This window comes from Mobula birostris, chromosome 18 (genome assembly GCF_030028105.1).
Source record: "Mobula birostris isolate sMobBir1 chromosome 18, sMobBir1.hap1, whole genome shotgun sequence".
Classification (NCBI taxonomy): Eukaryota; Metazoa; Chordata; class Chondrichthyes; order Myliobatiformes; family Myliobatidae; genus Mobula; species Mobula birostris.
In genome coordinates, this window is record NC_092387.1 from 37,862,015 (window position 1) to 37,885,064 (window position 23,050).

The 23,050-nt window shown below is 38.7% G+C and overlaps 1 protein-coding gene across 3 annotated transcripts in view; it reads left to right on the forward strand.

Annotated features, from left to right (window-relative positions):
- Positions 1-23,050, forward strand: part of LOC140212063 (A disintegrin and metalloproteinase with thrombospondin motifs 14) — a 236,392-nt gene that overhangs the window by 175,654 nt on the left and 37,688 nt on the right. For all 3 annotated transcript variants that reach the window (XR_011889636.1, XM_072282531.1, XM_072282530.1), the window contains exons 7-14: positions 1,289-1,394; positions 6,699-6,842; positions 9,797-9,929; positions 10,857-10,970; positions 14,372-14,520; positions 16,242-16,417; positions 17,252-17,385; positions 18,296-18,419. Coding sequence is in view for 2 of the 3 variants with exons in the window: in XM_072282531.1 (XP_072138632.1) it covers positions 1,289-1,394; positions 6,699-6,842; positions 9,797-9,929; positions 10,857-10,970; positions 14,372-14,520; positions 16,242-16,417; positions 17,252-17,385; positions 18,296-18,419 (1,080 nt within the window). In the remaining variant the exon portion in view is untranslated. The remainder of the gene's footprint in view (positions 1-1,288; positions 1,395-6,698; positions 6,843-9,796; positions 9,930-10,856; positions 10,971-14,371; positions 14,521-16,241; positions 16,418-17,251; positions 17,386-18,295; positions 18,420-23,050) is intronic.

The following is a 23,050-nucleotide window of genomic DNA, read 5'->3' on the forward strand; positions in this document are numbered from 1 at the left end:
TTCAAGATTATTTAATGTCATTTCTGTATAGAAATATAAAGGAGAATGAAATAATTGTTACTTTGGATCCAAAGCACGTGCCAAAAACACAAAAGATGAAGAACATAATAATATAAAAACACTATTAATATAAACACATAGGATAGCTTATACACATACAGCAGGTTGATAATGATGTTAGGTTGTACATAAGGTGAGCGAATGGAAATAAAGTAGTGGTGAAGTTAGTGGGTGTAGTTGTTGATCAGCCTTACTACTTGGGGAAAGTAACTGTTTTTGAGGCACGTGACCAAGTGGTTAAGGCGTTCATCTGTTTGTGGTTATCACAAGGTCACTAGTTCGCTAGAGCCTCAGCTGTGGCAGCGTGTTTGTGTCCTTGAGCAAGGCACTTAATCACACATTGCTCTAGTCTGTGCGAGGAGTGGTGCCCCACACAGACTTCCAATCTGCGCCTTGTAAGGCATGAAAATGCCCGACGCGGCCTTTCATGGTCTGTGTCGATGTTCCCCTTTGAGGCTGATGGTCCTGGCATGGATGCTACAGAAACTCCTCCCTGATGGGCATGTGACGAACAGTCTATAAGCAGGGTGGATGTGATCCTTCATGATGTTATTGGCCCTTTTCTGATACCTTTCTGTATAGATGTCCTTGATGGTGGGTAGGTTAGTCCCAGTGATGCATTGGACAGTTTGAAATATAAAGGAGAGCAAAATAATTTTGACTACATGTTGTAGAGCCTCTCTACAATGAATGAAGTCACTCTCGGGCTACAGTTTCCATGTTTGCAGTATTTTTAATTGTTATCAATTTATTAATGTATTACAATAATTAATGTTACACTTGCATGCTCCAGAACCTTTGAGACTAGGGCTTACAGTATTATCTAAAACTTTGCTCAGCAATGATTTTATTCAGAGAAACATTTGTATTCAGCCCGACAAACAAAAGAAAATCTGCAGATGTTGGAAATCCAAGGCAAAACAACAAAATGTTGGAAGAACTCTGCAGGTCAGATAGCATCTATGGAAATGAATAAATAGTTGATGTTTCAGCCCACTTTTTTTAATCCTTCCCCAAGATAGAAGCATGGAGTAACGCTCTTTCTTGTGTATTAACTACCATGGAAAAAAGATATTATTTTAGTATTATGTTAGTCTATATTTTGTGTCTTTCAGAGAATTTACACTTCTGTGGTCCTTATATGTTGATGAGCTCCAGTTGTAAATGTATGTGAAGAACTGGGTCATTCTCAGTTTTTTCATAGTTCTGTGCTTTGTGTTATGCACAGGTTATGCTCCAGTGACAGGCATGTGCCATCCACTAAGAAGCTGTACCCTCAACCATGAAGATGGATTCTCTTCTGCATTTGTTGTAGCCCATGAAACAGGTCATGTGTAAGTATGCATTGCAAGAAAACACCACTGCAGATACCTTAAGCACAAAACTTCAGTGCAAATTCTGGGTTGCAGAGCAGTTACTCTTGGCACATATATAACTAGACTGGGGATTGGCACAAAAGAGGAAGAAGTAATATTTAATTCAATCTGTTAAACCTTATTACCACAATCATCTTAGAATGTATATCAATGTTAGTTTTCAGGCAGTAGGTGAGAAGATTAATAATGGTACATACTGATACTATCCAGGGCTAATTGAAGTAAAAAGTCTATTTTTTATATTGGATTTAGCCAAAATTAAATGGTCTTTCTCATAGTCATTGCCTGACTAGCAGTAGTAGCAAACAATACAAAAAAGAGGTAGTAGCCTACTAGAAGATCACTTTTTTCCATAGTTGGCAAGCAGAAAGTCAGGATAGTGTTGGCAATAGCTATGCAACCTTCATCATTGTGACATAATTTTAGCAGGTGCTTAGCTTTAATTTGTTGTGGTAAGGCCTGAGAACATGACTCTCTAACCCTTGCATGTTGTCTTTTTCTCCCTTACTCCCCACCCCTTTCTCGTCCATCTCCTACCCTCCCACCATGGTTCTTGCACAGACGTGATTGCGTTTTTAATGTCCTTAACCTGCTGTTCACTCTATTAACCACATTTCCTGTAATATTTTTCCCACTGTATATGTTTTTTTCCCATGAGACTGGTCTCTCAGTATCCAGTTCAAGTGGTCAGCAATATATTTTGGACTGAAAGATGGTAAGGGGACCATGTGGAAAGAAGCTCTTAGGGACAGTTTTCACTGTACGTGTATGAGAGAAAAGGAATGCAAAGATGAGAAAATGCCAGTTTTGGAGCAAGAGTGTTAGAGAGGGAGAACTACAGCCCAAATGAAATACATTTAGGTATAATATAAAAGAGACTAAAGTCAAGTTACATTGGCCAAGAATGAGGGGAGGCATTGACTGAGGCCAAGATTGTGTTTCAGATGAGAATTTGTTAGAGATTATTTTTGTAAACATATGTCATGTTGTAGTTTGATGCCTGAGAGGACTTTTCTATGGAACTGGCTGCCTGAATCATGGGAAGGATAGGAGAGGGAAGAGCCAATACATAAATCCTGAGGAAGAAGGAACAGCCTAAGTTGGGAGTGAGGAGTATTTCTAAGTTGTGACTTAGGAGCCTTCTCCCTTTTCATTAAGTTTATCCATAACTTTGGTCAATTTCTAGAATTCATTCAGAATACATGATTTCATTCTCTGTAGTTGCATGCCATTTCAACTTCTCTTCCCATTCTCACACTCATGTATTTATCATTAATCTTTTCCACATCAAGCTGAGGCCAAATGCAATCCCAAAATTCCACTTGGGTGGTCTATAACCCAATAGTATGAACATTAAATTTTCCAGACCTGATTCCACCTACAGTATCTCTTACCAGCATTGATCTGTACCCTTTCCCTTCCCCCATCCAACTGGCTCCACCTGCCTAATTTGTTTTCTTATCTGTTTCCATCTATTGTCTACCAGACTTCTGTCTCAGTAGTTCCTCACCTCCTCTCCTTTCCCTGTCTGACTTCATTTGCCCATCATCCCCTGCCCCACCCATCTGTTATGGCTTATCACCTACCAGCTTTTGAAGAACCCTCCCTCTCACTTCTGCATACTGCCTGTCTTTTTTCTACTTTTTCAGGTCCTCTTGCAGGGTTTTGACCTGAAATGCCAATGTATGCCTGTATGGATGTTTTGTGTTTTATTTTGCTCCAGATTCCAGCACATTCGCTTGTGTGGCAGTTCAATGTGTAGTTACCACAATCATTGGAGTGTTAGAGCACCATCTATTGGTCTAGTTAGAAAAGCTTCTGACTCATTGCTAGTAGAACAGTCACACCACAATAGGAGACCATTAAAATCCTCAAGTTGTACAATGTTTCAGTTTGGTCATAGCTACTGCTTCATAGTGCTGGACCTACTATCTTAACTTATCTCCGTTGATCCAGATCCTCGTGCTCATTACTATTTTGGTATGATTGTAGTAAGTACTATCATCCCCTCAAAACTAATCAAGACCTTGGCCTCAATACCTCCTTGTGCAACTAGATCCTCTGCTTCTTCATTTGCAGACCCCAGTCAGTACGGATTGGCAATAACACCTGCACAATCTCCATCAGCACAGGTCCACCACAACGCTATATGCTTAGCTCCCTGCTCTACTCGCTTTATAATTATGACTGTGAGGCTAAGCACTGCTCCAATACCATATTTAAGTTTGCTGACAACACGACTGTTGTTGGCTGAATCAAAAGTGGTGAAGAATCAGCACACAGTATACGAGGGAGATTGAAAATCTGACTGAGTGGTGCCACAACAACAACTTCTCACTCAATGTCAGTAAGAACAAGGAACTAATTATTGACTTCAAGAGGAGAAAACTGGAGGTCCATGAGCCAGTCCTCATCAGGGAATTAGAGGTGGAAAGGGTGAGCAACTTTAAATTCCTCAGTGTTATTTCAGAGGATCTGTCTTGGGTCGAGCATGTAAATGCCATTATGAAGAAAGCACAGCAGCACCTCTGCTTCGTTAGAAATTTACCAAGATTTGGCATGACATCTAAAACTTTACCAGACTTCTATAGATATGTGGTGGACAGTATATTGACTGGTTGCATCATAGTCTGGTATGGACACACAAATGCTCTTGAATGGAAAAGCCTGCAAAAAGTAGAGGACACGGCCTAGTCCATCACAAGCAAAATTCTACCTACCATTGACACCTCTACACGGAGCATGGAGCACTATCACAAGAAAGCAGCATCCAAAATCAGGGACCCCACCATCCAGGCCTTGCCCTCTTCTCGCTTCTGCCATCAGGAAGAAGGTACAGGAGCCTCAGAACCCATACCACCAGTTTCAGGAACAGTTATTACCCTTCAATCATCAGGCTCTTGTACCAGAGGGGATAACTTCACTCGCCCTGTCACTGAACTGTTCCCATAACCTATGGACTTAATTTCAAGGATTCTTTGTCTCATGTTCTCAATATTTATTGGTTATTTATTATTATTATTATTATTATTATTATTTACCTTTCCTTTTGTATTTGCAGTTTGTTGTCTTTTGCACATTGGTTGTTTTTCTATCATGTTGAGTGTGGTCTTTCATTGATTCTATTGTGTTCCTTGGATTTACTTTGTATGCCACAAGAAAATGTATCTCAAGGTTGGATATGGTGACATATATGGACTTTGATAATAAATTTACTTTGAACTTGGATATTTGATGATATCATGAGATGAGAAGCATATTCAAGGGATGCCAAGGCTTGCTCCTATATTTTTTCTTCTGTTCTTCAATTTCTTGAACCACACAGGGCAAAATTACTTTTTGTGCTTTAAAATGAAATCAGAAAACTGTTGAATGTAGCATCAGCATCCTCAACATATATGAGGAAGAATTTGACATAGTGGATCTTTTGATGGAGACCTGAATTTTAAGTCCCAGCTGAGCAATCGGAGAATTTAAATATAGTTAATTAATGAATATGAAATTTAAAAGCAAAATAAAAATGTAGTCTCAGTATTGGTAACAATGATACTACTGGATTGCAGATTTAAATCCCATCAGGTTTTTTTCCTTCAAGATTCCTAACTGCTCACTGAAATAGCCTAGTAACCAGACAACTGAATCATTGATCTGGATCAATACATTCAAATCCCACCAAGGCGGCAGAATAATATAATTTAAATTCAGGCGGTCTAACTGTTTATATATCCTGGTTTACTACTGTCACATATCCCAAGCTACAGTGGAACCGTAACAGAATATAGAATGAAGTGTTACAATTACAGATAGAGTCCAGTGCAGGTAGAGAAAAAGGTGAAAGATCTTAACCAGATGGACTGTGAAGTCAATAGTCCAGCTTATCATAATAGGGAACATTCAGTATTCTTATAAGAACGGATTGGAAGCTATCCTTCAGCTGGTGGTATGTGCTTTCTAGGACTGTGTTGCACTAGGACTCCCAAATCCCATTTTACCTCCAATTTCTGAATTCACACACTACTTAGAAAATAGTTTATACTTTTATTCCTTCTACCAAAGTATATGATCATACACTTCCCTACACTATCATGTTTCCATTATGTGATGTGCTGAGCTGCAACCTTAACCCTCTGCAGTTTCTGAATAGAAGGCTAGAAATTAATGGATTGTTGTTAAACATCACTGGTTCACCAATCGTTAATAGAGCCTTACAACACAGAAACAGATTCCTTGGTCTTCCACAATTGTACTATCAAGCACCCAACTTTACATTTACTCTGTCAAATCCTTAAGAATTTTGTATACACCTCTCATTTTGCTAAAGTCAGGAATATGCTGACCTAATCTGCTTACTCTTTCCTCAACCAATGAGAAAATCAGTCCAGTGATTTGCTATTCTTCCTAGTGCCAAATCATACAACATAGAAATTGGCCATTAAGGCCAAACACGTCCATACTAACCAGTGGTACCCATCCGTTAATCCCACCTTCTGGCATTTGGCCCACTTACCTCTATGTCTAGCAAATTCAGATGTTCACTTAGGCACTTGAATGTTGTCAGCAATTCTTTTCCCACTATTCTCTGGCAGTGTATTTGAAGTCCTCGTCACTCTCTGGATGCAAAAGTCTCCCTCAGATCCCCTCTAAATCTTTTACCCATTATGGAAAATCTATATCCTCTAGTTTTAACTAACTCTGATATGAGGAACAGATTCCTGCAGAGCAACTATATCCTGCTTTGAGTCGAGAAGTTAGAATACTTAAAATTCCAGATGGTGTCTTACTATGGTTCTTTATCATTGAGGCGATTATATGATTGTTTAAGATATGCAATACAGCAAAGGATGGAAAAAATAGGGGTAAATTTCCAATGAAATGGTGAGGTCCAGGAAAAGTATGTTTAACTGGGGGGATGATAAATCTTTTTGTACCTCAGCTTAATGAGGATTTGATGCAGGAAGTGGAAGAGAATTAGAAAGACATTTACCAGCAAAAGATTAGGTTATGATTCAATAGGGAGACTTGAAGGATGTGACATTAGTAGTTAGGAATTGTCTACAATATCAGATTTTATGTTTTGTTTTCTGTAAGGGGCATGTGAGTCAGGTGTTTGAATATTGTGCCTGTGCCTCCAAAAGTAGTGGAATGTTTTAAAATTTGAACAAAATGTTGCAACAGTATTTGAATTCATGTATATTATATAGTTTTATTATGCTTTCTTGAATAAGTGAATTTCTGAAATGACTAGTACATGCTTGCTAACAGTTTAGGAATGGAACATGATGGGCAAGGTAATCGCTGTGCTGATGAGACAAGTATGGGCAGCATCATGGCACCTTTGGTACAGGCGGCGTTTCACCGTTATCACTGGTCTCGTTGCAGCAGGCAGGAGCTCAGCCGCTACCTAAAGTAGGTTGTCAAATTTAGTAATCATCCATACCGTAATTCCAGTTTTATGTGGAAAAGTATCTGTAAGGCATATTAGTTGAAAAACTGAATTTCTATATCAAGGTAACACAGAGCATATACAAATAATTACAAAATATAAGATAACTTGTATAGCTGAGTATAATTGCTTTTTTTTCTATACAGCTCCCTGAGGGGTTTAGATCAGGACCAGAACTGCATCACTCATTCCTGGGTCACCCTTGCTCAATCATAATAGAACTGACATGAATATCCATAATCTCCATTTGGTGGCTTCCAAACTCCATTTAAACTTCAAAATGTGGTAGAGTTGACAACAGTATTTGACATTGTATATATGTCCTTTTTATGTTTCAATGCAATTCTGAAAGTAAACTTGTCCCTAGAGCGATGTTGCATGGTGTTTTTTTTTCAGCATTATACAACTAAGAATCATTTTTTAACAAAATAAAACACAGTAATTTTTTAAGATATTTTTGCAAACTCTCAAAAGTTTAAGAGGGCAACAAGTTAGCCTTGCAGCTGACGTGACTTCTGTATTGGGACACACAAGATGTTGTTAATTCATGTGCAGCACTGCTTTTGAAATGTTGTAGGGGAATTTGGAACATGTTGTCCTGTGCATCCTTGTTACTGGGTATTCCCAGGACAGTAAAGCGCTGTGCAAAACTCTTAGCCACATTATATAGCTAAGAGGCCTAAGACTTTTGCACAGTACTATGTTTGTCAACATGGAGTGGAGAGCGAGTTTGTAAATCTGGCTGGAGCAAAGGATGTTGGGAATGATGAGGGTGGAGCACTGTGGGTAGGGTGTGGGAAGAGTGCCAGACACACCCTGCCCTGAGAAACCAGGCAAGGCCATTTGATTCCAAACAGTTGGTTTATTGATCATTACAGAATGACTCATTGGTGTTTTCTGCTCCCTCCCCTCTCCCTTCCTCTTTTCCCCAACCATGATTCCCCTCTTTCTGCCCACTTCCCATTCTTAAGTCCACAATATAGACCCCTATCAGAATATAGTTTAGCATCAGTCACATGTCATGAAATTTGTTTTTTTTTTGTGGCAGCAGTACAGTGCAATAGTCTTCGGCACCCTAGCTATATAGATGTACCTAATCTTTTGCACAGTACTGTATATACTTCCAAACGTGGCACAGTACAGGTTGGAATATTACCAAATAAGTAAATGACTTACCGTGGTTCTTTATCACTGGAACAATTATATGACTGTTTAAGTTATGCTCTACAGCAAAGATTGGAAACAATAGATGTGAATTTCCAGTGAAATGGCAAGGCATTGGTAAAGTATGTTTACCTGGGGGAATAATAAACCTTGTATGAACTGATTTTAATGAGAATCCAGTGCAGGAAATGGAAGAGAACCAGAAAGATACCTACCAGTGAAAAATTAGGTGACAGTATCTCAACTGCACTCCACCAACATCCTTGCCACCCCTCCTCTCTCACCAACTCACCCATCTCCACCCGGTTCCCCTACTCTGAAATTGCTATGCCACAGATCTCAGTCCAATAATATCTTGCCAAGCAACCTGTTGAACTACTGATTATTGATCATATTCACAACTACCTTTTCCAATCCATCAGCACGCTCTCCAATTCCAGCTGGACAAAGAACTGATTCGCAATTCAAGTCTTCTCCCATTTTCCGATCCACGGAGCACTTCACCACCACCATTCAAATTGCAAAGCTTCAGTGTCACTGCCAGCCATTCTCAATCACCTGTACACAAAAAAATTGCCTTTTACATTTTTGAATTTCTAGACAACAATGTTCAACTGTGAAAGGTGTTGACAGGATGAATAGTTTCTGACAGTTGGTGGTGAAGCTCTCCATTTAAGAATTTCATTGGAAAGTGAAAATCTAGGTTGGTGAATTTTTATATGAACAACTATTTGAGTTTAGCATTCTCTGCTACAAAATGTTGCTGTAATAGCAGCAAAAGCTTCTTGAAGGAAGAAACTAAATTAGGGCTTCTCTATTGGTCGGGCTTGACCATGGTTGCTGCATCCCAGCAATCTATGTGATACACAAGCCAGGTCAGTACAATATGGAGAGCAAGCAGCAGGCTTGCTCATGTAGCAGGCTCCCCATTTCCATGCAGCTGATGTACCCAAAGGAAAAGCAGAGACTGATAGAGCTTGGCATGAGCAACTTCACAGGAGTTACCAGTCAGTGTTGAACACAGTGTTGGTCTGCTTTAGGGACTCCAGCTCCAGATTTTACCTTGGCATTTACTCTCAAGGCTTTCCCCATGAGTGGGTATAGCCGCAAGGCAACGGGGGTTTGAGATCAGAGTTTTTCTTTTCCTAGAAGAGCTTCCAACCACATCTGACAAGCCTTATCTGTCTAAACCAACTGATTTTAAGGCTCCAGTAACCCACCTTTGTCCTCTCTGTCAGTAGAAATGGTTCCGTCAGGCTTGGTACCTAAGCCACATGTGAAGGCCATGAGCTGGTCTTAGATGTCAGAAGCTATTTGACATGCACACCATTGGGAGTATTTAATAGATAATAGGAACTTATCCCCACTACCATCCCACTATAACAATCTTAAGGAATCAAGAAACTAAGTAAGCATTTAAAAAGAGGAATTTTACAAAGCATGAAAGGATTGATTTTCCTAGATAGAACAAGTATCTTGTAAGCTTTAACATGGGCATAAATGGAATAATTGAGTATTTTCCTGAGGCCTGTCTACTTGACACTTCCCACAACTTTGCATAGCTTGTAATGAATCTTATGAAACATTCAGCTCAATGAGTAATAGTCAGCGGATAAATTAACAACATTCTACGTTTGTATTTCACCAGAAGTGGATACTTGACATGCAACAAGGTGAATTATTTTAAAACAGCATAAAATCTGATGAGGGTTAAATCCAAGTACATCTGATATTTTCTTATTACTTTTGTCAGTTCTTATGATTGCTTGCTGGATGACCCATTTGAACGCAAGTGGCCAATGCTGTCAGAGCTTCCAGGAATCAGCTACTCAATGGATGAGCAATGCCGTTTTGATTTTGGAGCAGGTTACCAAACATGTACAGCTGTAAGTCTTAGCTTAATTAGATATCATATTGCATTTCTTTTAAAATGATATAAAGCAAATAATAAAAGATTTTAATAGTCTTTTTCTGTGAAGAATTTTTTTCACAGTTTCTAATTTTGTTCAATATTATGCATTTATGTGTGTTTTTTAAATCTTGTTTGGGCGTCAGCTAACATACGATGTTGATTTCTGATCCTGTCATGGAATAGGTAATATTCAGATGTAGAAAATATTTGGACAAGATTTATTTATTTTTTATTTATTTAGAGATACAGCATGAAACAGGCCCTTCCAGCCCAACGAACCACACCATCCAGCAACCCACCTATTTAACACGAGCCTAATCACAGACCAATTTACAATGACTAATTAACCTACTAACTGGTACATCTTTGGACTGCTGGAGCAAACTGGAGAACCCAGAGGAAGCCTACACAGTCACAGGCAGAATGTACAAATACCTTACAGACAGCACTGGAATTGACTCCAAGCTCCAACGCTTGGAGCTGTAATAGTGTCATGCTAACCGGAATTGAACTCCGAACTGTAATAGCATCATGCAAACCACTACGCTGTTGATGATGTGGTTTAAAGTAACTGTAATCTTTTTACACTTGTTTAGAATAGCCTTGCAAAATTAGATAAATATTTCTCAGATTTTCTCCCTATCCCTCCACCTGAACAGTGGATCCAAAATGAATTTTCTTTTGTTATCTTTCCGAGGTGATTATATTGCCATCACTGGATAGAACCACTTTTGGTTCTGATGTTTGCTTACAACATGGTTGTTTATTTGAGCCTCGCCTGGTGGACCAGCTTTTCCTTTCTAGAATTTTCATGTGTTGTATGCACTATGCTTTTTTTTTATTATCCTAGACATCACAGGCTTTCGTAGTCAGACCAAAAATTTCTTTGTCCTGATTGCAGTTCCGAACTTTTGATCCCTGCAAGCAATTATGGTGCAGCCATCCTGATAATCCTTACTTCTGCAAAACTAAAAAAGGTCCACCACTAGATGGGACAGAGTGTGCATCAGGAAAGGTAAACCAATAACCTAAGGTTTAAAATTATTGTAAACTCCATTTAATAAATGATCATATTGTTATATTAACTAATCAAATTATTTGAAATGAATGGACTGTATTTCTTACATCCTTCACATACATGAGTAAAAATCTTTACGTTACGTCTCTGTCTGAATGTACAGTGTAGTAATTTGTAATAAATAGTATGTACAGTAAGATATACAACAGGGCAGTCAATATAGCTGAGAAATACAATTGTGTCAGTGTGAATTAATCAGTTTGACAGCCTGGTGGAAAAAGCTGTCCCAGAGCCAGTTGGTCCTGGCTTTAATGCTGTGGTACCATTTCCCAGATGGTAGCAGCTGGAACAGTTTGTGGTTGGGGTGACTTGGGTCCCCAGTGATCCTTCAGGCCCATTTTACACACCTATTGCTGAAATGTCCTGAATAGTGGGAAGTTCACATCCACAGACGCACTGGGCTGTCTGCACCACTCTCTGCAGAGCCCTGCAATTGAGGGAAGTACAGTTCCCATACCAGGCAGTGATACAGCCAGTCAGGATGCTCTCAATTGTGTCCCTGTAGCAAGTACTTAGGATCTGGGGACTCATGCTGAACTTTTTCAACCGTCTGAGGTGAAAGAGGCGCTGTTATGCTTTTTCACCATTCAGCCGATATGTACAGACATGTCAGATTCTCGGTGATGTGTATACAGAGGAACTTGAAGCTGTTCACCCTCTCAACCTCAGATCCATTGATGTCAATAAGGATGAGTCTGTCTTTGTTCTTCCTGTAATTTTAGCAACATTGAGGGAGAGGTTGTTTTCTTGACAGCACTGTGTCAGTGTGATGACTTTTTCTGTCGGCTGCCCCGTTATTATTTGAGATAAAGCCAATCAATATAGTATCATCTGCAAATTTAATTAGCAGATTGGAGCTGTGGGTCTTGCTTGGCAATCTTGAGGGGGTTATACTAATTATTAGCAATAATTATCCAGTGTTTGTATGTAAAAGAAGCCACTTATAATAGTAAAGGTAAGGTTGCAATAATTAAAACAAACTGGAAATGGTGAAGTAGACACTCCTTTTTGCCAACAATTAAAATAAGAAAGTTTTTGTTCTTTTTTTTGCTATGGGCATGCTTTGAAGGTATTCCTGTGTGTCATAGCATGAAATAAAATGGGCGGGATTCAAGGAGTCCATGGTTTTTGTGTCAAAGATGAAATAAACATTTTGAGGATTGGAGTAAACCTCTGGAAATTTTTGTCCACTGAAATTCTCCCTGCCTTATCTAAAATATGCTGGTTGCAGCCAAATGCAGACATCCAGTAGAAAGTTACATCACAAATGAGGCCCACGAAAATTGCTCAGGACTAAGACACCACTGAGGAAACAAAGACAAAGTCACCCCGTTACAAAAGTTGCCATTTTGTTTTAATTAAATGTTAAATCAGATTTCTGCCTGGATAACCTCCAGTAAATCTTGTTTTCAGCATTTGCCCAATAAATTATCAACAACACCCCATCTCTACTCAGTAATCTAATTTAGTGCCATTTGTCTGAAGAATTCTAGCAGGCTCACCAATTGAGTGTGATTCCCACCCTGCCAAAATTACATAACTAAAAGTGATTCTGTGTCAAATATTCAACAGTTCATCATATTATTATTGTATTTCATCTGATTGCCACATTTCCAGCACTTTAATTTATTCCCTGTTCATATAAACAGAAGAAAAACAAGCAGGGTAGGTCTTTTGTCCCCCTCTCCTGTACCTATTCAACCATTCAAAAATATGATGACTGATCTTTTACATAGTTATTCCAATATTTATAAAGAGGTATGCAGACATCCCACCCTGCAAAACCTCATTTCATGGAGGTAGCACCATCAATTTGTGGGAGACTTCCGGGAGAAGTGGGATGTCTGCAATAGAGTAGCTCCTTAGCAGCTAGCCAGCTAGCTTAAATAACGTTACCTACGCTAATGAACGAATGACACCTGTTAAACTCACCTCAACATGTCTTTTACAGTCTTAACCCACCATGGGCAATAGAAAAGTCACTGTTGCAAACAGTGCAGCGAACAACACTGTCATTATTTTTGATCCCTATTAGGCAGGAGTACACTTTAGTGTAGTCTGGGGTGACGTACGTTTTATATTTTCTTTTTTTGGAACACTCTGCCATGGCACGCACGCTCTCTCGCTCACGTGGTCTCTCTCTCGCTCTCAAAAAAGTTGATTTCCGGGACATTGTATATAATTTGCGGGCATCAGGGAGCCACTCTTAATATGCAGGAGACTCCCAGAACCTCCGGGAGAGGTGGGATGTCTGGGTATGTGTAAAAGATCCAATTTTCTTACTCTCCCAAGTATTCTGTGTGTTGATGGTCATCTTATGTACAGTGGTTGGAGAGAATAGTTTTACTTATATTCTTCTCTGCCATTGGGCTCTATAGGATGGATTTAATGGAACTGATACTCATCCAAATCATGGAGAACTAATTTTTAACTTGAATGGGTGAAAAGTTATTTATGTTGAAAATTTGGTGCAATTTTCAATTAACTTTTTAGTGACAGTGGTATATAGCTAGATAGTGTAGAAATGATGAGGTAATTCCTCTGGTGTAGCTTAAAATTGTTTTCTGACTGTCTTTTGCTGTGCAATGAATTGTTTCCTGTGAGTTGCATCTCCTTCCCCATCTTCAACTAATTGGCAATAAGTGTTCTATTTCTAAATTTGCATCCTTTAATATTGTCTGCATATTGACTGGTTGCATCATGGCCTAGTATAGAAACACCAATGCCCTAGAATGGAAAAGCCTACAGAAAGTAGTGGATACCTCAGGGGTAAAGCCCTCATCACCACATCTGCATGGAGTACTCTCACAGGAAAGCATTATCCATCATCCTTCTCTCTGCTGCCATCAGGGAGGGGATACAGGAGTCTCAGGACTCACACTACCAGGTTCAGGAACAGTTATTACCCCTTAACCATTCAGGCTCTTGAGCCAGAGGAGATAACTTCACTCAAGTTTACTACCTCCATCACAGAACGATGGAAACATTTTCAAGGACTCTTCATCTCATGTTCTCTATATTTATTACTCATTTATTTATTTATTTTAACTTTTGTATTTGCCCACAGTTGTCTTTTGCACATTGGTTGTTTGTCCATCCTGTTAGGTGCTATTTTTCATTGATTCTATTGTGTTTCTTGGATTTACTATGTATGCCCACCAGAAAATAAATCTCAAGGTAGTATATGGCCAGATATGTGCTTCATTAATAAATTTGCTTTGAACTTTGTCATTGATAGCTCAGCAGCAGGAATGCAAACCTCTGAGTTTAATCCATAATAGCTATTAACGAATTGTTGACCATTAGTTGACCAATAGTTGACCATTTCTACTTTCCAGTGGTGCTTCAAGGGTCACTGTATTTGGAAGAGTCCAGATCAGCTGTACAGTCAGGATGGAAGTTGGGGTTCATGGACAAGGTTTGGAACATGCTCAAGGACTTGTGGTGGCGGAATACGCTTCCGTAGCAGGCAATGCAACAATCCTTTGTAAGTCTGGACCAAATGATACACTTAATTGTGTGTTCATAACATTACTCTTCTAACATTTGCAATATGAGAAGAACCACAGCCAATTTATTCAGCATATCAACAATTAAACATATATTTCTTATAATCTGTTGAGTGATAAATCCATTCCACTGAAAATCCATTTTGCAGTCATCTACTAAGAATCATTTTCCTTTATAACAGGAGACACAGCATAAGCAATAATGATGATGTATTACCACATTTCTCAGCAGTATCTCAGATTCTTCATATGCCATATTGCACTTTGAAATTTAGTGATAGCTCGCACCAAGATTTCACAACCAATAACTGAAGTTAATCTGATTCAGACAGAAATGTTGCCTCCCCACTTAGAATAATAAATCTAAACATCTGCAAGGCACTAAGGCAGCTTCTGTCTACTACTTAGACCTAAGAACAATATATTTCAGAATAGTATTTGCAGACTTCTTGGCATGCCAATTACCCTGAAAAACTGTTTGAATTCATTGTTTTCTGAATACGAATACTTCCCACTGGGATAACAAATTAGTTATTTTAGAAAGTAATAAGAATATTTTTTCAACATAATTGTGTAGTATACTAAGTAAAAAACTGTAATAACTATGTAAGTCCAGCATTCACAACTTCCATCAATGTACAGTATACTTAATTACATATCTTTACCAACATAGATAAGGGGTTCAATTTTTATAGTATGTTTTATAAATTATGAAAAATTGGAATTGGAGACATAAGAGACCCTGCATTTGCTGGAAGTCATGAGGAACACAGACAAAGTGCTGGAGGAACTCAGCAGGTGTGGCAGCATCTATGGAAGGAAATAAACAGTTGACACTTCAGGCCAAAACTCTTCATCAGGACTGAAAAGGAAAGAGGCCAGCGAGGAGGGGCAAGGGTACAAGCTGGCAGGTGATAGGTCAGTACAAGTGAGGGAAACCGTGGGTGGGCGGGGAGGGGAGAATGAAAGGGAATGTCCTGGGAAGCTTGGAGGTGATAGGTGGAATTTAAATGGATGGAATTGGAATTGGTTTATTATTGTTCCTTGATACATTGAAAGCTTGCCTTGCATACTGATCAATCCATTACACCGTAAAGGTAAAACAGTAACAGAATGCAGAATAAAGTGTACCATCTATAGAGAAAGCGCATGCAGGTAGATAAAAAGATTTAAGGTCATTGTGAGGTCAAGAGTCCATTGTACTGTATTAGGGAACCATTCAGTAGTCTAATGTGTGGGGTAGAAGCTGTCCTTGAGCCTAGTAGTATGATTTTTCAGATTGTATCATAACCACAGTCAACAGAAGTGGTCATTTTTTCTTTTCCTCTTCCCCACGCACTTCCAACTTTAAAATCAGCGTTTCTTTCCCATACACTGTCACTGAATGATAGGCATATTTAATGCATTGGAAAATATGCTTCAATACGAATGTAGTGTAGATGCATGCAAGTTGGCATCCCTCCTCCATGGATTCCACCACCATCTTCCTTGCTACACTAAATAGCTGGATAGCTAATCGAACACCATCAATTGTCAGTTATTTGAATATGACTATTTTGTAAGCTACTGAACTTTCAGTATAGCTACTTGGAAAGCTTCACAAACTACTAAGACAATAAGATTATGACTTATTAATAAAATCATGCAGTAAAATAAGAATGCATATCTTGTCACTAATTGCATTTTTACTGCTCTGCAGCCCTGCCTATGGTGGCCGAGACTGCCGTGGCCCTGCTTTTCAATATAAAGTCTGCAATTCTGAAGATTGCTCGGGGCATTTTAAAGATTTTCGGGCTCAGCAGTGTCAACAGCGAAACTCGTACTATCTTCACCAAAATGTTAAGCATACCTGGCTGCCTTATGAGCCTCAGGATGGTGAGATTGTCCTTGATACTCTATTTAAAGCAGAGACTACAAATATTGAATACTGGGTAATGAGTCATTAAGTGATTTTTGGAGATAAATTATGATTTTATCATGCTTGTGGGGAGCTACTTCCTAGATTACAGGGGTGAAAGTGACCTAGCCTATCCAGTTTCTCCCTGTACCTTAAGCCCTCCAGTCCCTCATAATTCCTTTTTGTACACTTTCCAATTTAATGATATCCTTCCTGTAGCAGGACAACTAGAACTGTCTGTGGTACTCTGAATATCAACATCTTGTATGGTTGTAACATGGCATTCCAAATCTTGTACTCACTATCCTGACAGATAAAGGCTAACATGCCAAATGGCACCTTCACCACCCTGTCTAACTATGCTGTATTTCTTGCTGCCCAGCAATTCAACACTCCAGGCCTTATCCTTTCCAGTGTACCCGCAGAGATCTTAATAAATCTGAGGATCCTGTCACGTAAAAATAACATGTTGGACTTAAATCTTGACATCCATTCTTTGATGTTGCTTTCGTTGTTTCATTAATGTGCTTTAAGCTCCTCTTCTACTCCACTGCACCCATTGATCACCATTCCCTTCATTCTCTGAGCAGTACTGTTGCCAACATTGTTTCAAATCATTTTCTTCCAAGATAATAAGGAAAGGAAATATACTGAAATGAAATGAAGAATGCCTAGGAATGAATTACAGGTAAACCAAACCTGGATGGTTTGGGTACTTCTAACCCTTTTGTGTTTTGTTTTCAGAGCTTTAATTTCACTCATAAGCCTATATAAACTTGCACTGTTTTTCTTTTCCTATCAACAAATGCTAGAGGCTCAAAAATGTGAACTGATTTGCAAGTCTAAGGAAACGGGTGATGTGGTGTTCATGAATCAGGTTGTGCACGATGGTACTCGCTGCAGTTACAAGGATCCCTTCAGTGTGTGTGCTCGAGGAGAATGTGTGGTAGGTGCTCTTCACTATTACTTTTTCCTTAATTCCTCTAATTCTGGATTCATAAATTCCTTTGTAGAATTCTCACTCTAAACTACCCCATCTTAAAATGTTCCCTAAAATGTAGCTGGGTCTTAGGCCAAGTTTATGAATACTATGCTAACATATCCACGTGGCTTATAATGGCTCAAGACATTGTTGTGTTAAATGCATTGCATAAATACGTAAATTGTTGATAACGTATTAACACTCAGCAGCCACTTTATTAGGTACACATGCATACCTGCTCATTAATGCAAATATCTAATCAGCCAATCATATGGCAGCAGCTCAATTCATAAAAACATGCAGAACTGGTCAAGAAGTTCATTTGTTCAGACCAAACATCGGAATGGGGGGAGAAATGTGATTTTAGTGGCTTTGACCATGGAATGATTGTTGGTACCAGATAGGGTGGTTTGAGTGTCTCAGAAACTGTTGATCTCCTGGAATTTTCATGCAAAACAGTCTCAAGAGTTTACCAAGAATGGTGCAAAAAAACAAGACCCATACAGTGAGCAGCAGTTCTGTGGGTGAAAACATATTGTTAATGACAGAAGCCAGAGGACAATAGGCAGACTGATTCAAGCTGACAGAAAGGCAACAGTAACTCAAATAGCCACCTGTTACAACAATGATGTGCAGAAAAGCATCTGAGTGCACAACATGTCAAACCTTGAAATCGATGGGCTAGAAATGTAGAAGACTATGAATATACACTTAGAGGCCATTTTATTTTTTAAAGTGACCACTGAATGTATGTAGAAAAGGATTGCTTCTTACGATTTTGGTCTTAATATTTATAACCTTGGTTGTAGAGTTAATTCTGATCTTTTTGGCAAGGGATGATACTTAACAATGTTGAATAATTTTTGTTTTGAAGCTTGTAGGCTGTGACAAAGAAGTAGGTTCTTTTAAACGAGAAGATAAATGTGGTGTTTGTGGTGGTGATAATGCACATTGTCGAACTGTTAAAGGGGCCATTGCCAAGACAACCAAACAAATGAGTAAGTTATATCCACAGTGATCACATGTAGCTCACTTTTCTGGTACAAAGTTGTCTATTTTAAAAGACCTATTTCAAGTTATTTAAATTAATTTACTACTTCAATTAATACATACCACGATCTCTTGTTGATTCCACATTTACAGCACTTCAAAAATCATAAACCAAAAATAATTGAATTTGGAAATATGGAGGAAATCACATGCAATATTTCTGTTGCATAACTATCTCCTTAGCAATTCCATTAACTTGGAAAATCAGTCCAATACCTTCAGATAATACTGACATCTTTAAATAACTCTACATATTGCAACAGGATTGTGATAAGCTACTGAAATATTGTAAGACCTAAAAGATATTTTGCTTTGTTTTTCTTCAGTGTACACTGTATTTGGTCGTTCGTTTTCAGCGCAATTGCAAGTATTTCATTTTGATTTTATACTGCATCTCTGAGTCATATCACACAACTTGCGCACTTTTACATTACTTTTAATTCTGCATCCATCCTACACTGATTCACAGAGGAAAAGTGGATGATAATATATGAATGAATTGGAAGTGACCAGAGATGTAGTCAAAGAAATAGATGTTGAGGAAACTTCTGATGTTGAAACAGCAATTAGTAAATTGGAAGTACTTAAAGTAATGATTTCCAGAATACAGGGTTGTAGCAGTTAAACCACTGGAACAAGAGATAGTTTAGAGACACTCAGTTTCAGAAGTACTGGAATATATCTAGGGATGTAGATCATTCTACTCATCAAGACTCTTTATTGATTCATCGAGTTAAAACATTTTGGACATGTACCTTAATTCTATTTACTTGACATTCTTAACCGCCTTAATCTTAGAAATTTCAGTTCACTGAGTATTCACAGACCTTTGATGAAAAGCTTTCAAACTTTTATCTCCACTTGTTGAAAAAAATGCTTTACAAATTTACTCTTAAACTGATCAACTATAATTTTTTTTACTACTGGATGCCCAAGATGAAGGTATTTTACCCTTAGTGATGGGGAACCTTTGAGTTCAGTAACCAGTATAAAATATTAATAGGCACTTGGAGAAGTTTGAATTAATAAAGGACAGACTAATTGAAATTTTGATGATGAAACTGATAAAATGATAAAAAGAATGCAGTAAATGCCATTTTCAGAAAACATTTGATATTGTTCTACATAATAAACTAGCTAGAAAAATGGAGATTAATGGAATAAACAGATCATGTGGCAGTATGAATAAGAAACAGGACAGAAAGCAGAGATCTGTGGTGAACAATTGATTTTTAAGATGAGAGAATAATCTTCCCCAGAAAGTCAGTGCTAAGATCCACTGTTTTTTTTTGGCATGATAATATTTTAAATATAGCTATGAGAGGTAAAAATGCAAAATTTTCTGATGATTCTAACTTGAAGATGTGAACAGTATTGATTGGAGGTAGGAATAGCTTGAAATAAATGTAGACTGGTAAACCTTAAGACCATAGACATAGGAGTGGAATTAGGCCATTCGTCCATCAGATCTACTCCACCATTTGATCATGGCTGTTTTATTATCTCTCTCAATCCTATTCTCTTCCCTTGTCTCAGTCTTTGACACCCTTACTAATCAGGAACCTATCAACCTCCGCTTTAGACATACTCAATGACTTGGCCTCCACGGCTACCTGTGGTGGCAATGAATTCCACAGATTCACTACCCCCTGACTAAGGAATTTCCTTCTCATCTGTGTTCTAAAAGGATGTCCTTGTATTCTGAGGCTGTGCACTCTGGTCCTAGACTTCACCAGTATAGGAAACGTACTCCACACATCCACTTTATACAGGCCTTTCAATAGGTACCAATGAGATGCCACCTCATTCTTCTAAATTCTAGCAAATAGGCATCAAACACTCCTCATGTGTTAGCCGTTTCTTTCCTGGGATCATTCAGTGAACCTCTTCTGGACCCTCTCCAATGCCAGCACACCCTTAGATAAGGGGCCCAAAACTGCTCACAATACTCCAAATGCAATCTGATCAATGCCTTATAAAGCTTCAGCATTACATCCTTGCTTTTATATTCTATACCTATTGAAATGAATCTAATATTGCATTTGCCTTCCTTATCGCTGACTCAATCTGCATGTTAACCTTTAAGAAGTCCTTTTCAAGGACTTCCAAGTCCTTGGCACTTCTGATTTCTGAATATACTCCCCGTTTAGAAAGTAGTCAATGCCTTTATTTCTTCTGCCAAAGTGCATGACCATACACTTACCTGCACTACATTCCTCCTGCCACTTCTTCACCCATTCTTCTAACCTATCTAAGTCCTTCTGCAGACTCCCTGCTTCCTCAACACTAGCTGCCCCTCCACCTATCTTTGTATCATCTGCAAACTTAGCAAATAAAGCCGTCGATTCCATCATCTAAATCATTGACGTCTACCATGAAAACAGTAGTTCCAACATCAGCCCCTGCAGAAAACCACTGGTCACTGGTAGCCAACCAGAAGAGGCTCTCTTTAGTCCTACTCTTTGCTTCCTGCCAGTCAGCCAATCTTCTTTTCATGCTAGTACCTTTCCTGTAATACCATAGGCTCTTATCTTGTTTAGCAGCCTTCATGTATGGCACCTTGTTAAAGGCCTTCTGAAAATTCAAGTAAACAATATCAACTGACTCTCATTTGTCTCTCCTACCTGTTTTTTCCTCAAAGAATTCCAAAAGATTTGTCAGACAAGATTTGTACGTAAGGAAACCATGCTGATCGTGACCTATTTTACCATGTGTCTCCAAGTACCCTAAAACCTCAAACTTAATAATGGGCTCCCAATATCTGACCTATATTTTCTTGTTTTTTTTGTCTCCCTCCCTTCTTAAAGAGTGGAATGACATTTTCAATTTTTCGGTCCTCCAGAACCATTCCATAATCTGGTGATTCTTGAAAAATCACTACTAATGCCTCCACAATCTCTTCAGCAACCTCTTTCAGAACCCTGAGGTGTAGTCCATTAGGTTCAGGTGACTTAACGACCTTCAGACGTTTCCGCTTTCCAAGCACATTCTCCTTAGTAATTACAATTACACTCACTTTTACCCCCGACCCTCTTGAATTTCTGGCATACTGCTTGTGTCTTCCACAGTGAAGACTGATGCAAAATACTTCTTCAGTTCATTCACCGTTGCTTTGTTCCACATTACTACCTCTCCAGTGTGATTTTCCAGCGGTCCAATAGCCACTCGCACCTCTCTTTTATATTTCATGTATCTGAAGAAACTTCTGGTATCCTTTTTAATATTATTGACTAGCTTATCTTCATATTAAATCGTTTCTCTCCTTAATGTTTTTTTTTAAGTTTCCTTCTCTTTAAAAGATTCCCAATCCTCTAGCTTCCCACAGAGTTTTGCTATATTACATGCCCTCTCGTTTCCTCTTCTGCTGTTTTTGACTTCTCTTGTCAACCAAGGTAGCCTCATCTTCCCTTTAGAATACTTCCCCTAGTTCCTTTCCCCAGGCAGTAAGGCTAATCAACATCTCCACCCACTAAACCAGCCCTCCACACCACCCACCACCACTACTCTATCATTTCCTGTGAGCCACCTTATGTATGGACATATCTGTGCTTATCGTCATTTTATGGACATATAATCAATCTATGTATATAAGCTATCATATGCATTTATATTTATTGTGCTTTTTTATTATTGTGTTCTTTATTTTTTGTGCTGTATTGGATCCTGAGTAAGAATTATTTCGGTCTCCTTTACACTTTTGTACTGGAAATGACTTCAAACAATCTTGAATCTTCTTCTTCTTTGGGGTGAATCTTTCCTGCACCTTCCAAGTTTTCCCCAAAAACTCCAACCACTACTGTTCTGCCATCGTCCCTGCTAATGTCCCCTTCCAATCAATATTAGCCGGCACAAGCATGAGAAAATCTGCGGACAGTGGAAATCCATGGCAACACACACAAAATGCTAGAGGATCTCAGCAGACCAGGCAGCATCTATGGAAAGGAATAAGCAGTCAATGTTTTGGGCCGAGACCCTTCATCAGGACTGGAAAAAAAATGAGGTCAGAGTAAGAAGGGGGGATGAGGGGAGAAAGAAGTACAAGGTCTTAGCCAGCTCCTCTCTCATGCCCCTATAGGTTCCTTGTAATACAGATACATCTGATTTTAGCTTCTCCCTCTCAAACTACAGGCTGAATTCTATCATATTATGATCAGTCTCCTAAGGGTTCCTTTACATTAAGCTTCCTAATTATATCTGGTTCATTACACAACACCCAATCCAGAATTGCCTTTTCCCCAGTGGGCTCAGTCACAAGTTGCTCTAAAACCTCACAGGCATTCTATAAATTCCTTTCCTTAGGATCCATGAACAACCTGATTTACCCAATCTACTTGCATAATGAAATCTCCCATAACTATCATAATGTTACCTTATTCCATCCCTTTTCTACCCCCCATTGTAATTAGTATCCCACATTTTAATATTATAGTGTAGGGAAGTGTATGATCATGAACCTTAGAAGAAGATTAAAGGCATAGACTATCTTCTACATGGGGAGAAAATTAAAGAATGAGAGGTACTTGAGAGTCCTCGTGCAGGATGCCCTAAATGTTAACCTGTAGTTTGAGTCAATGGTAAG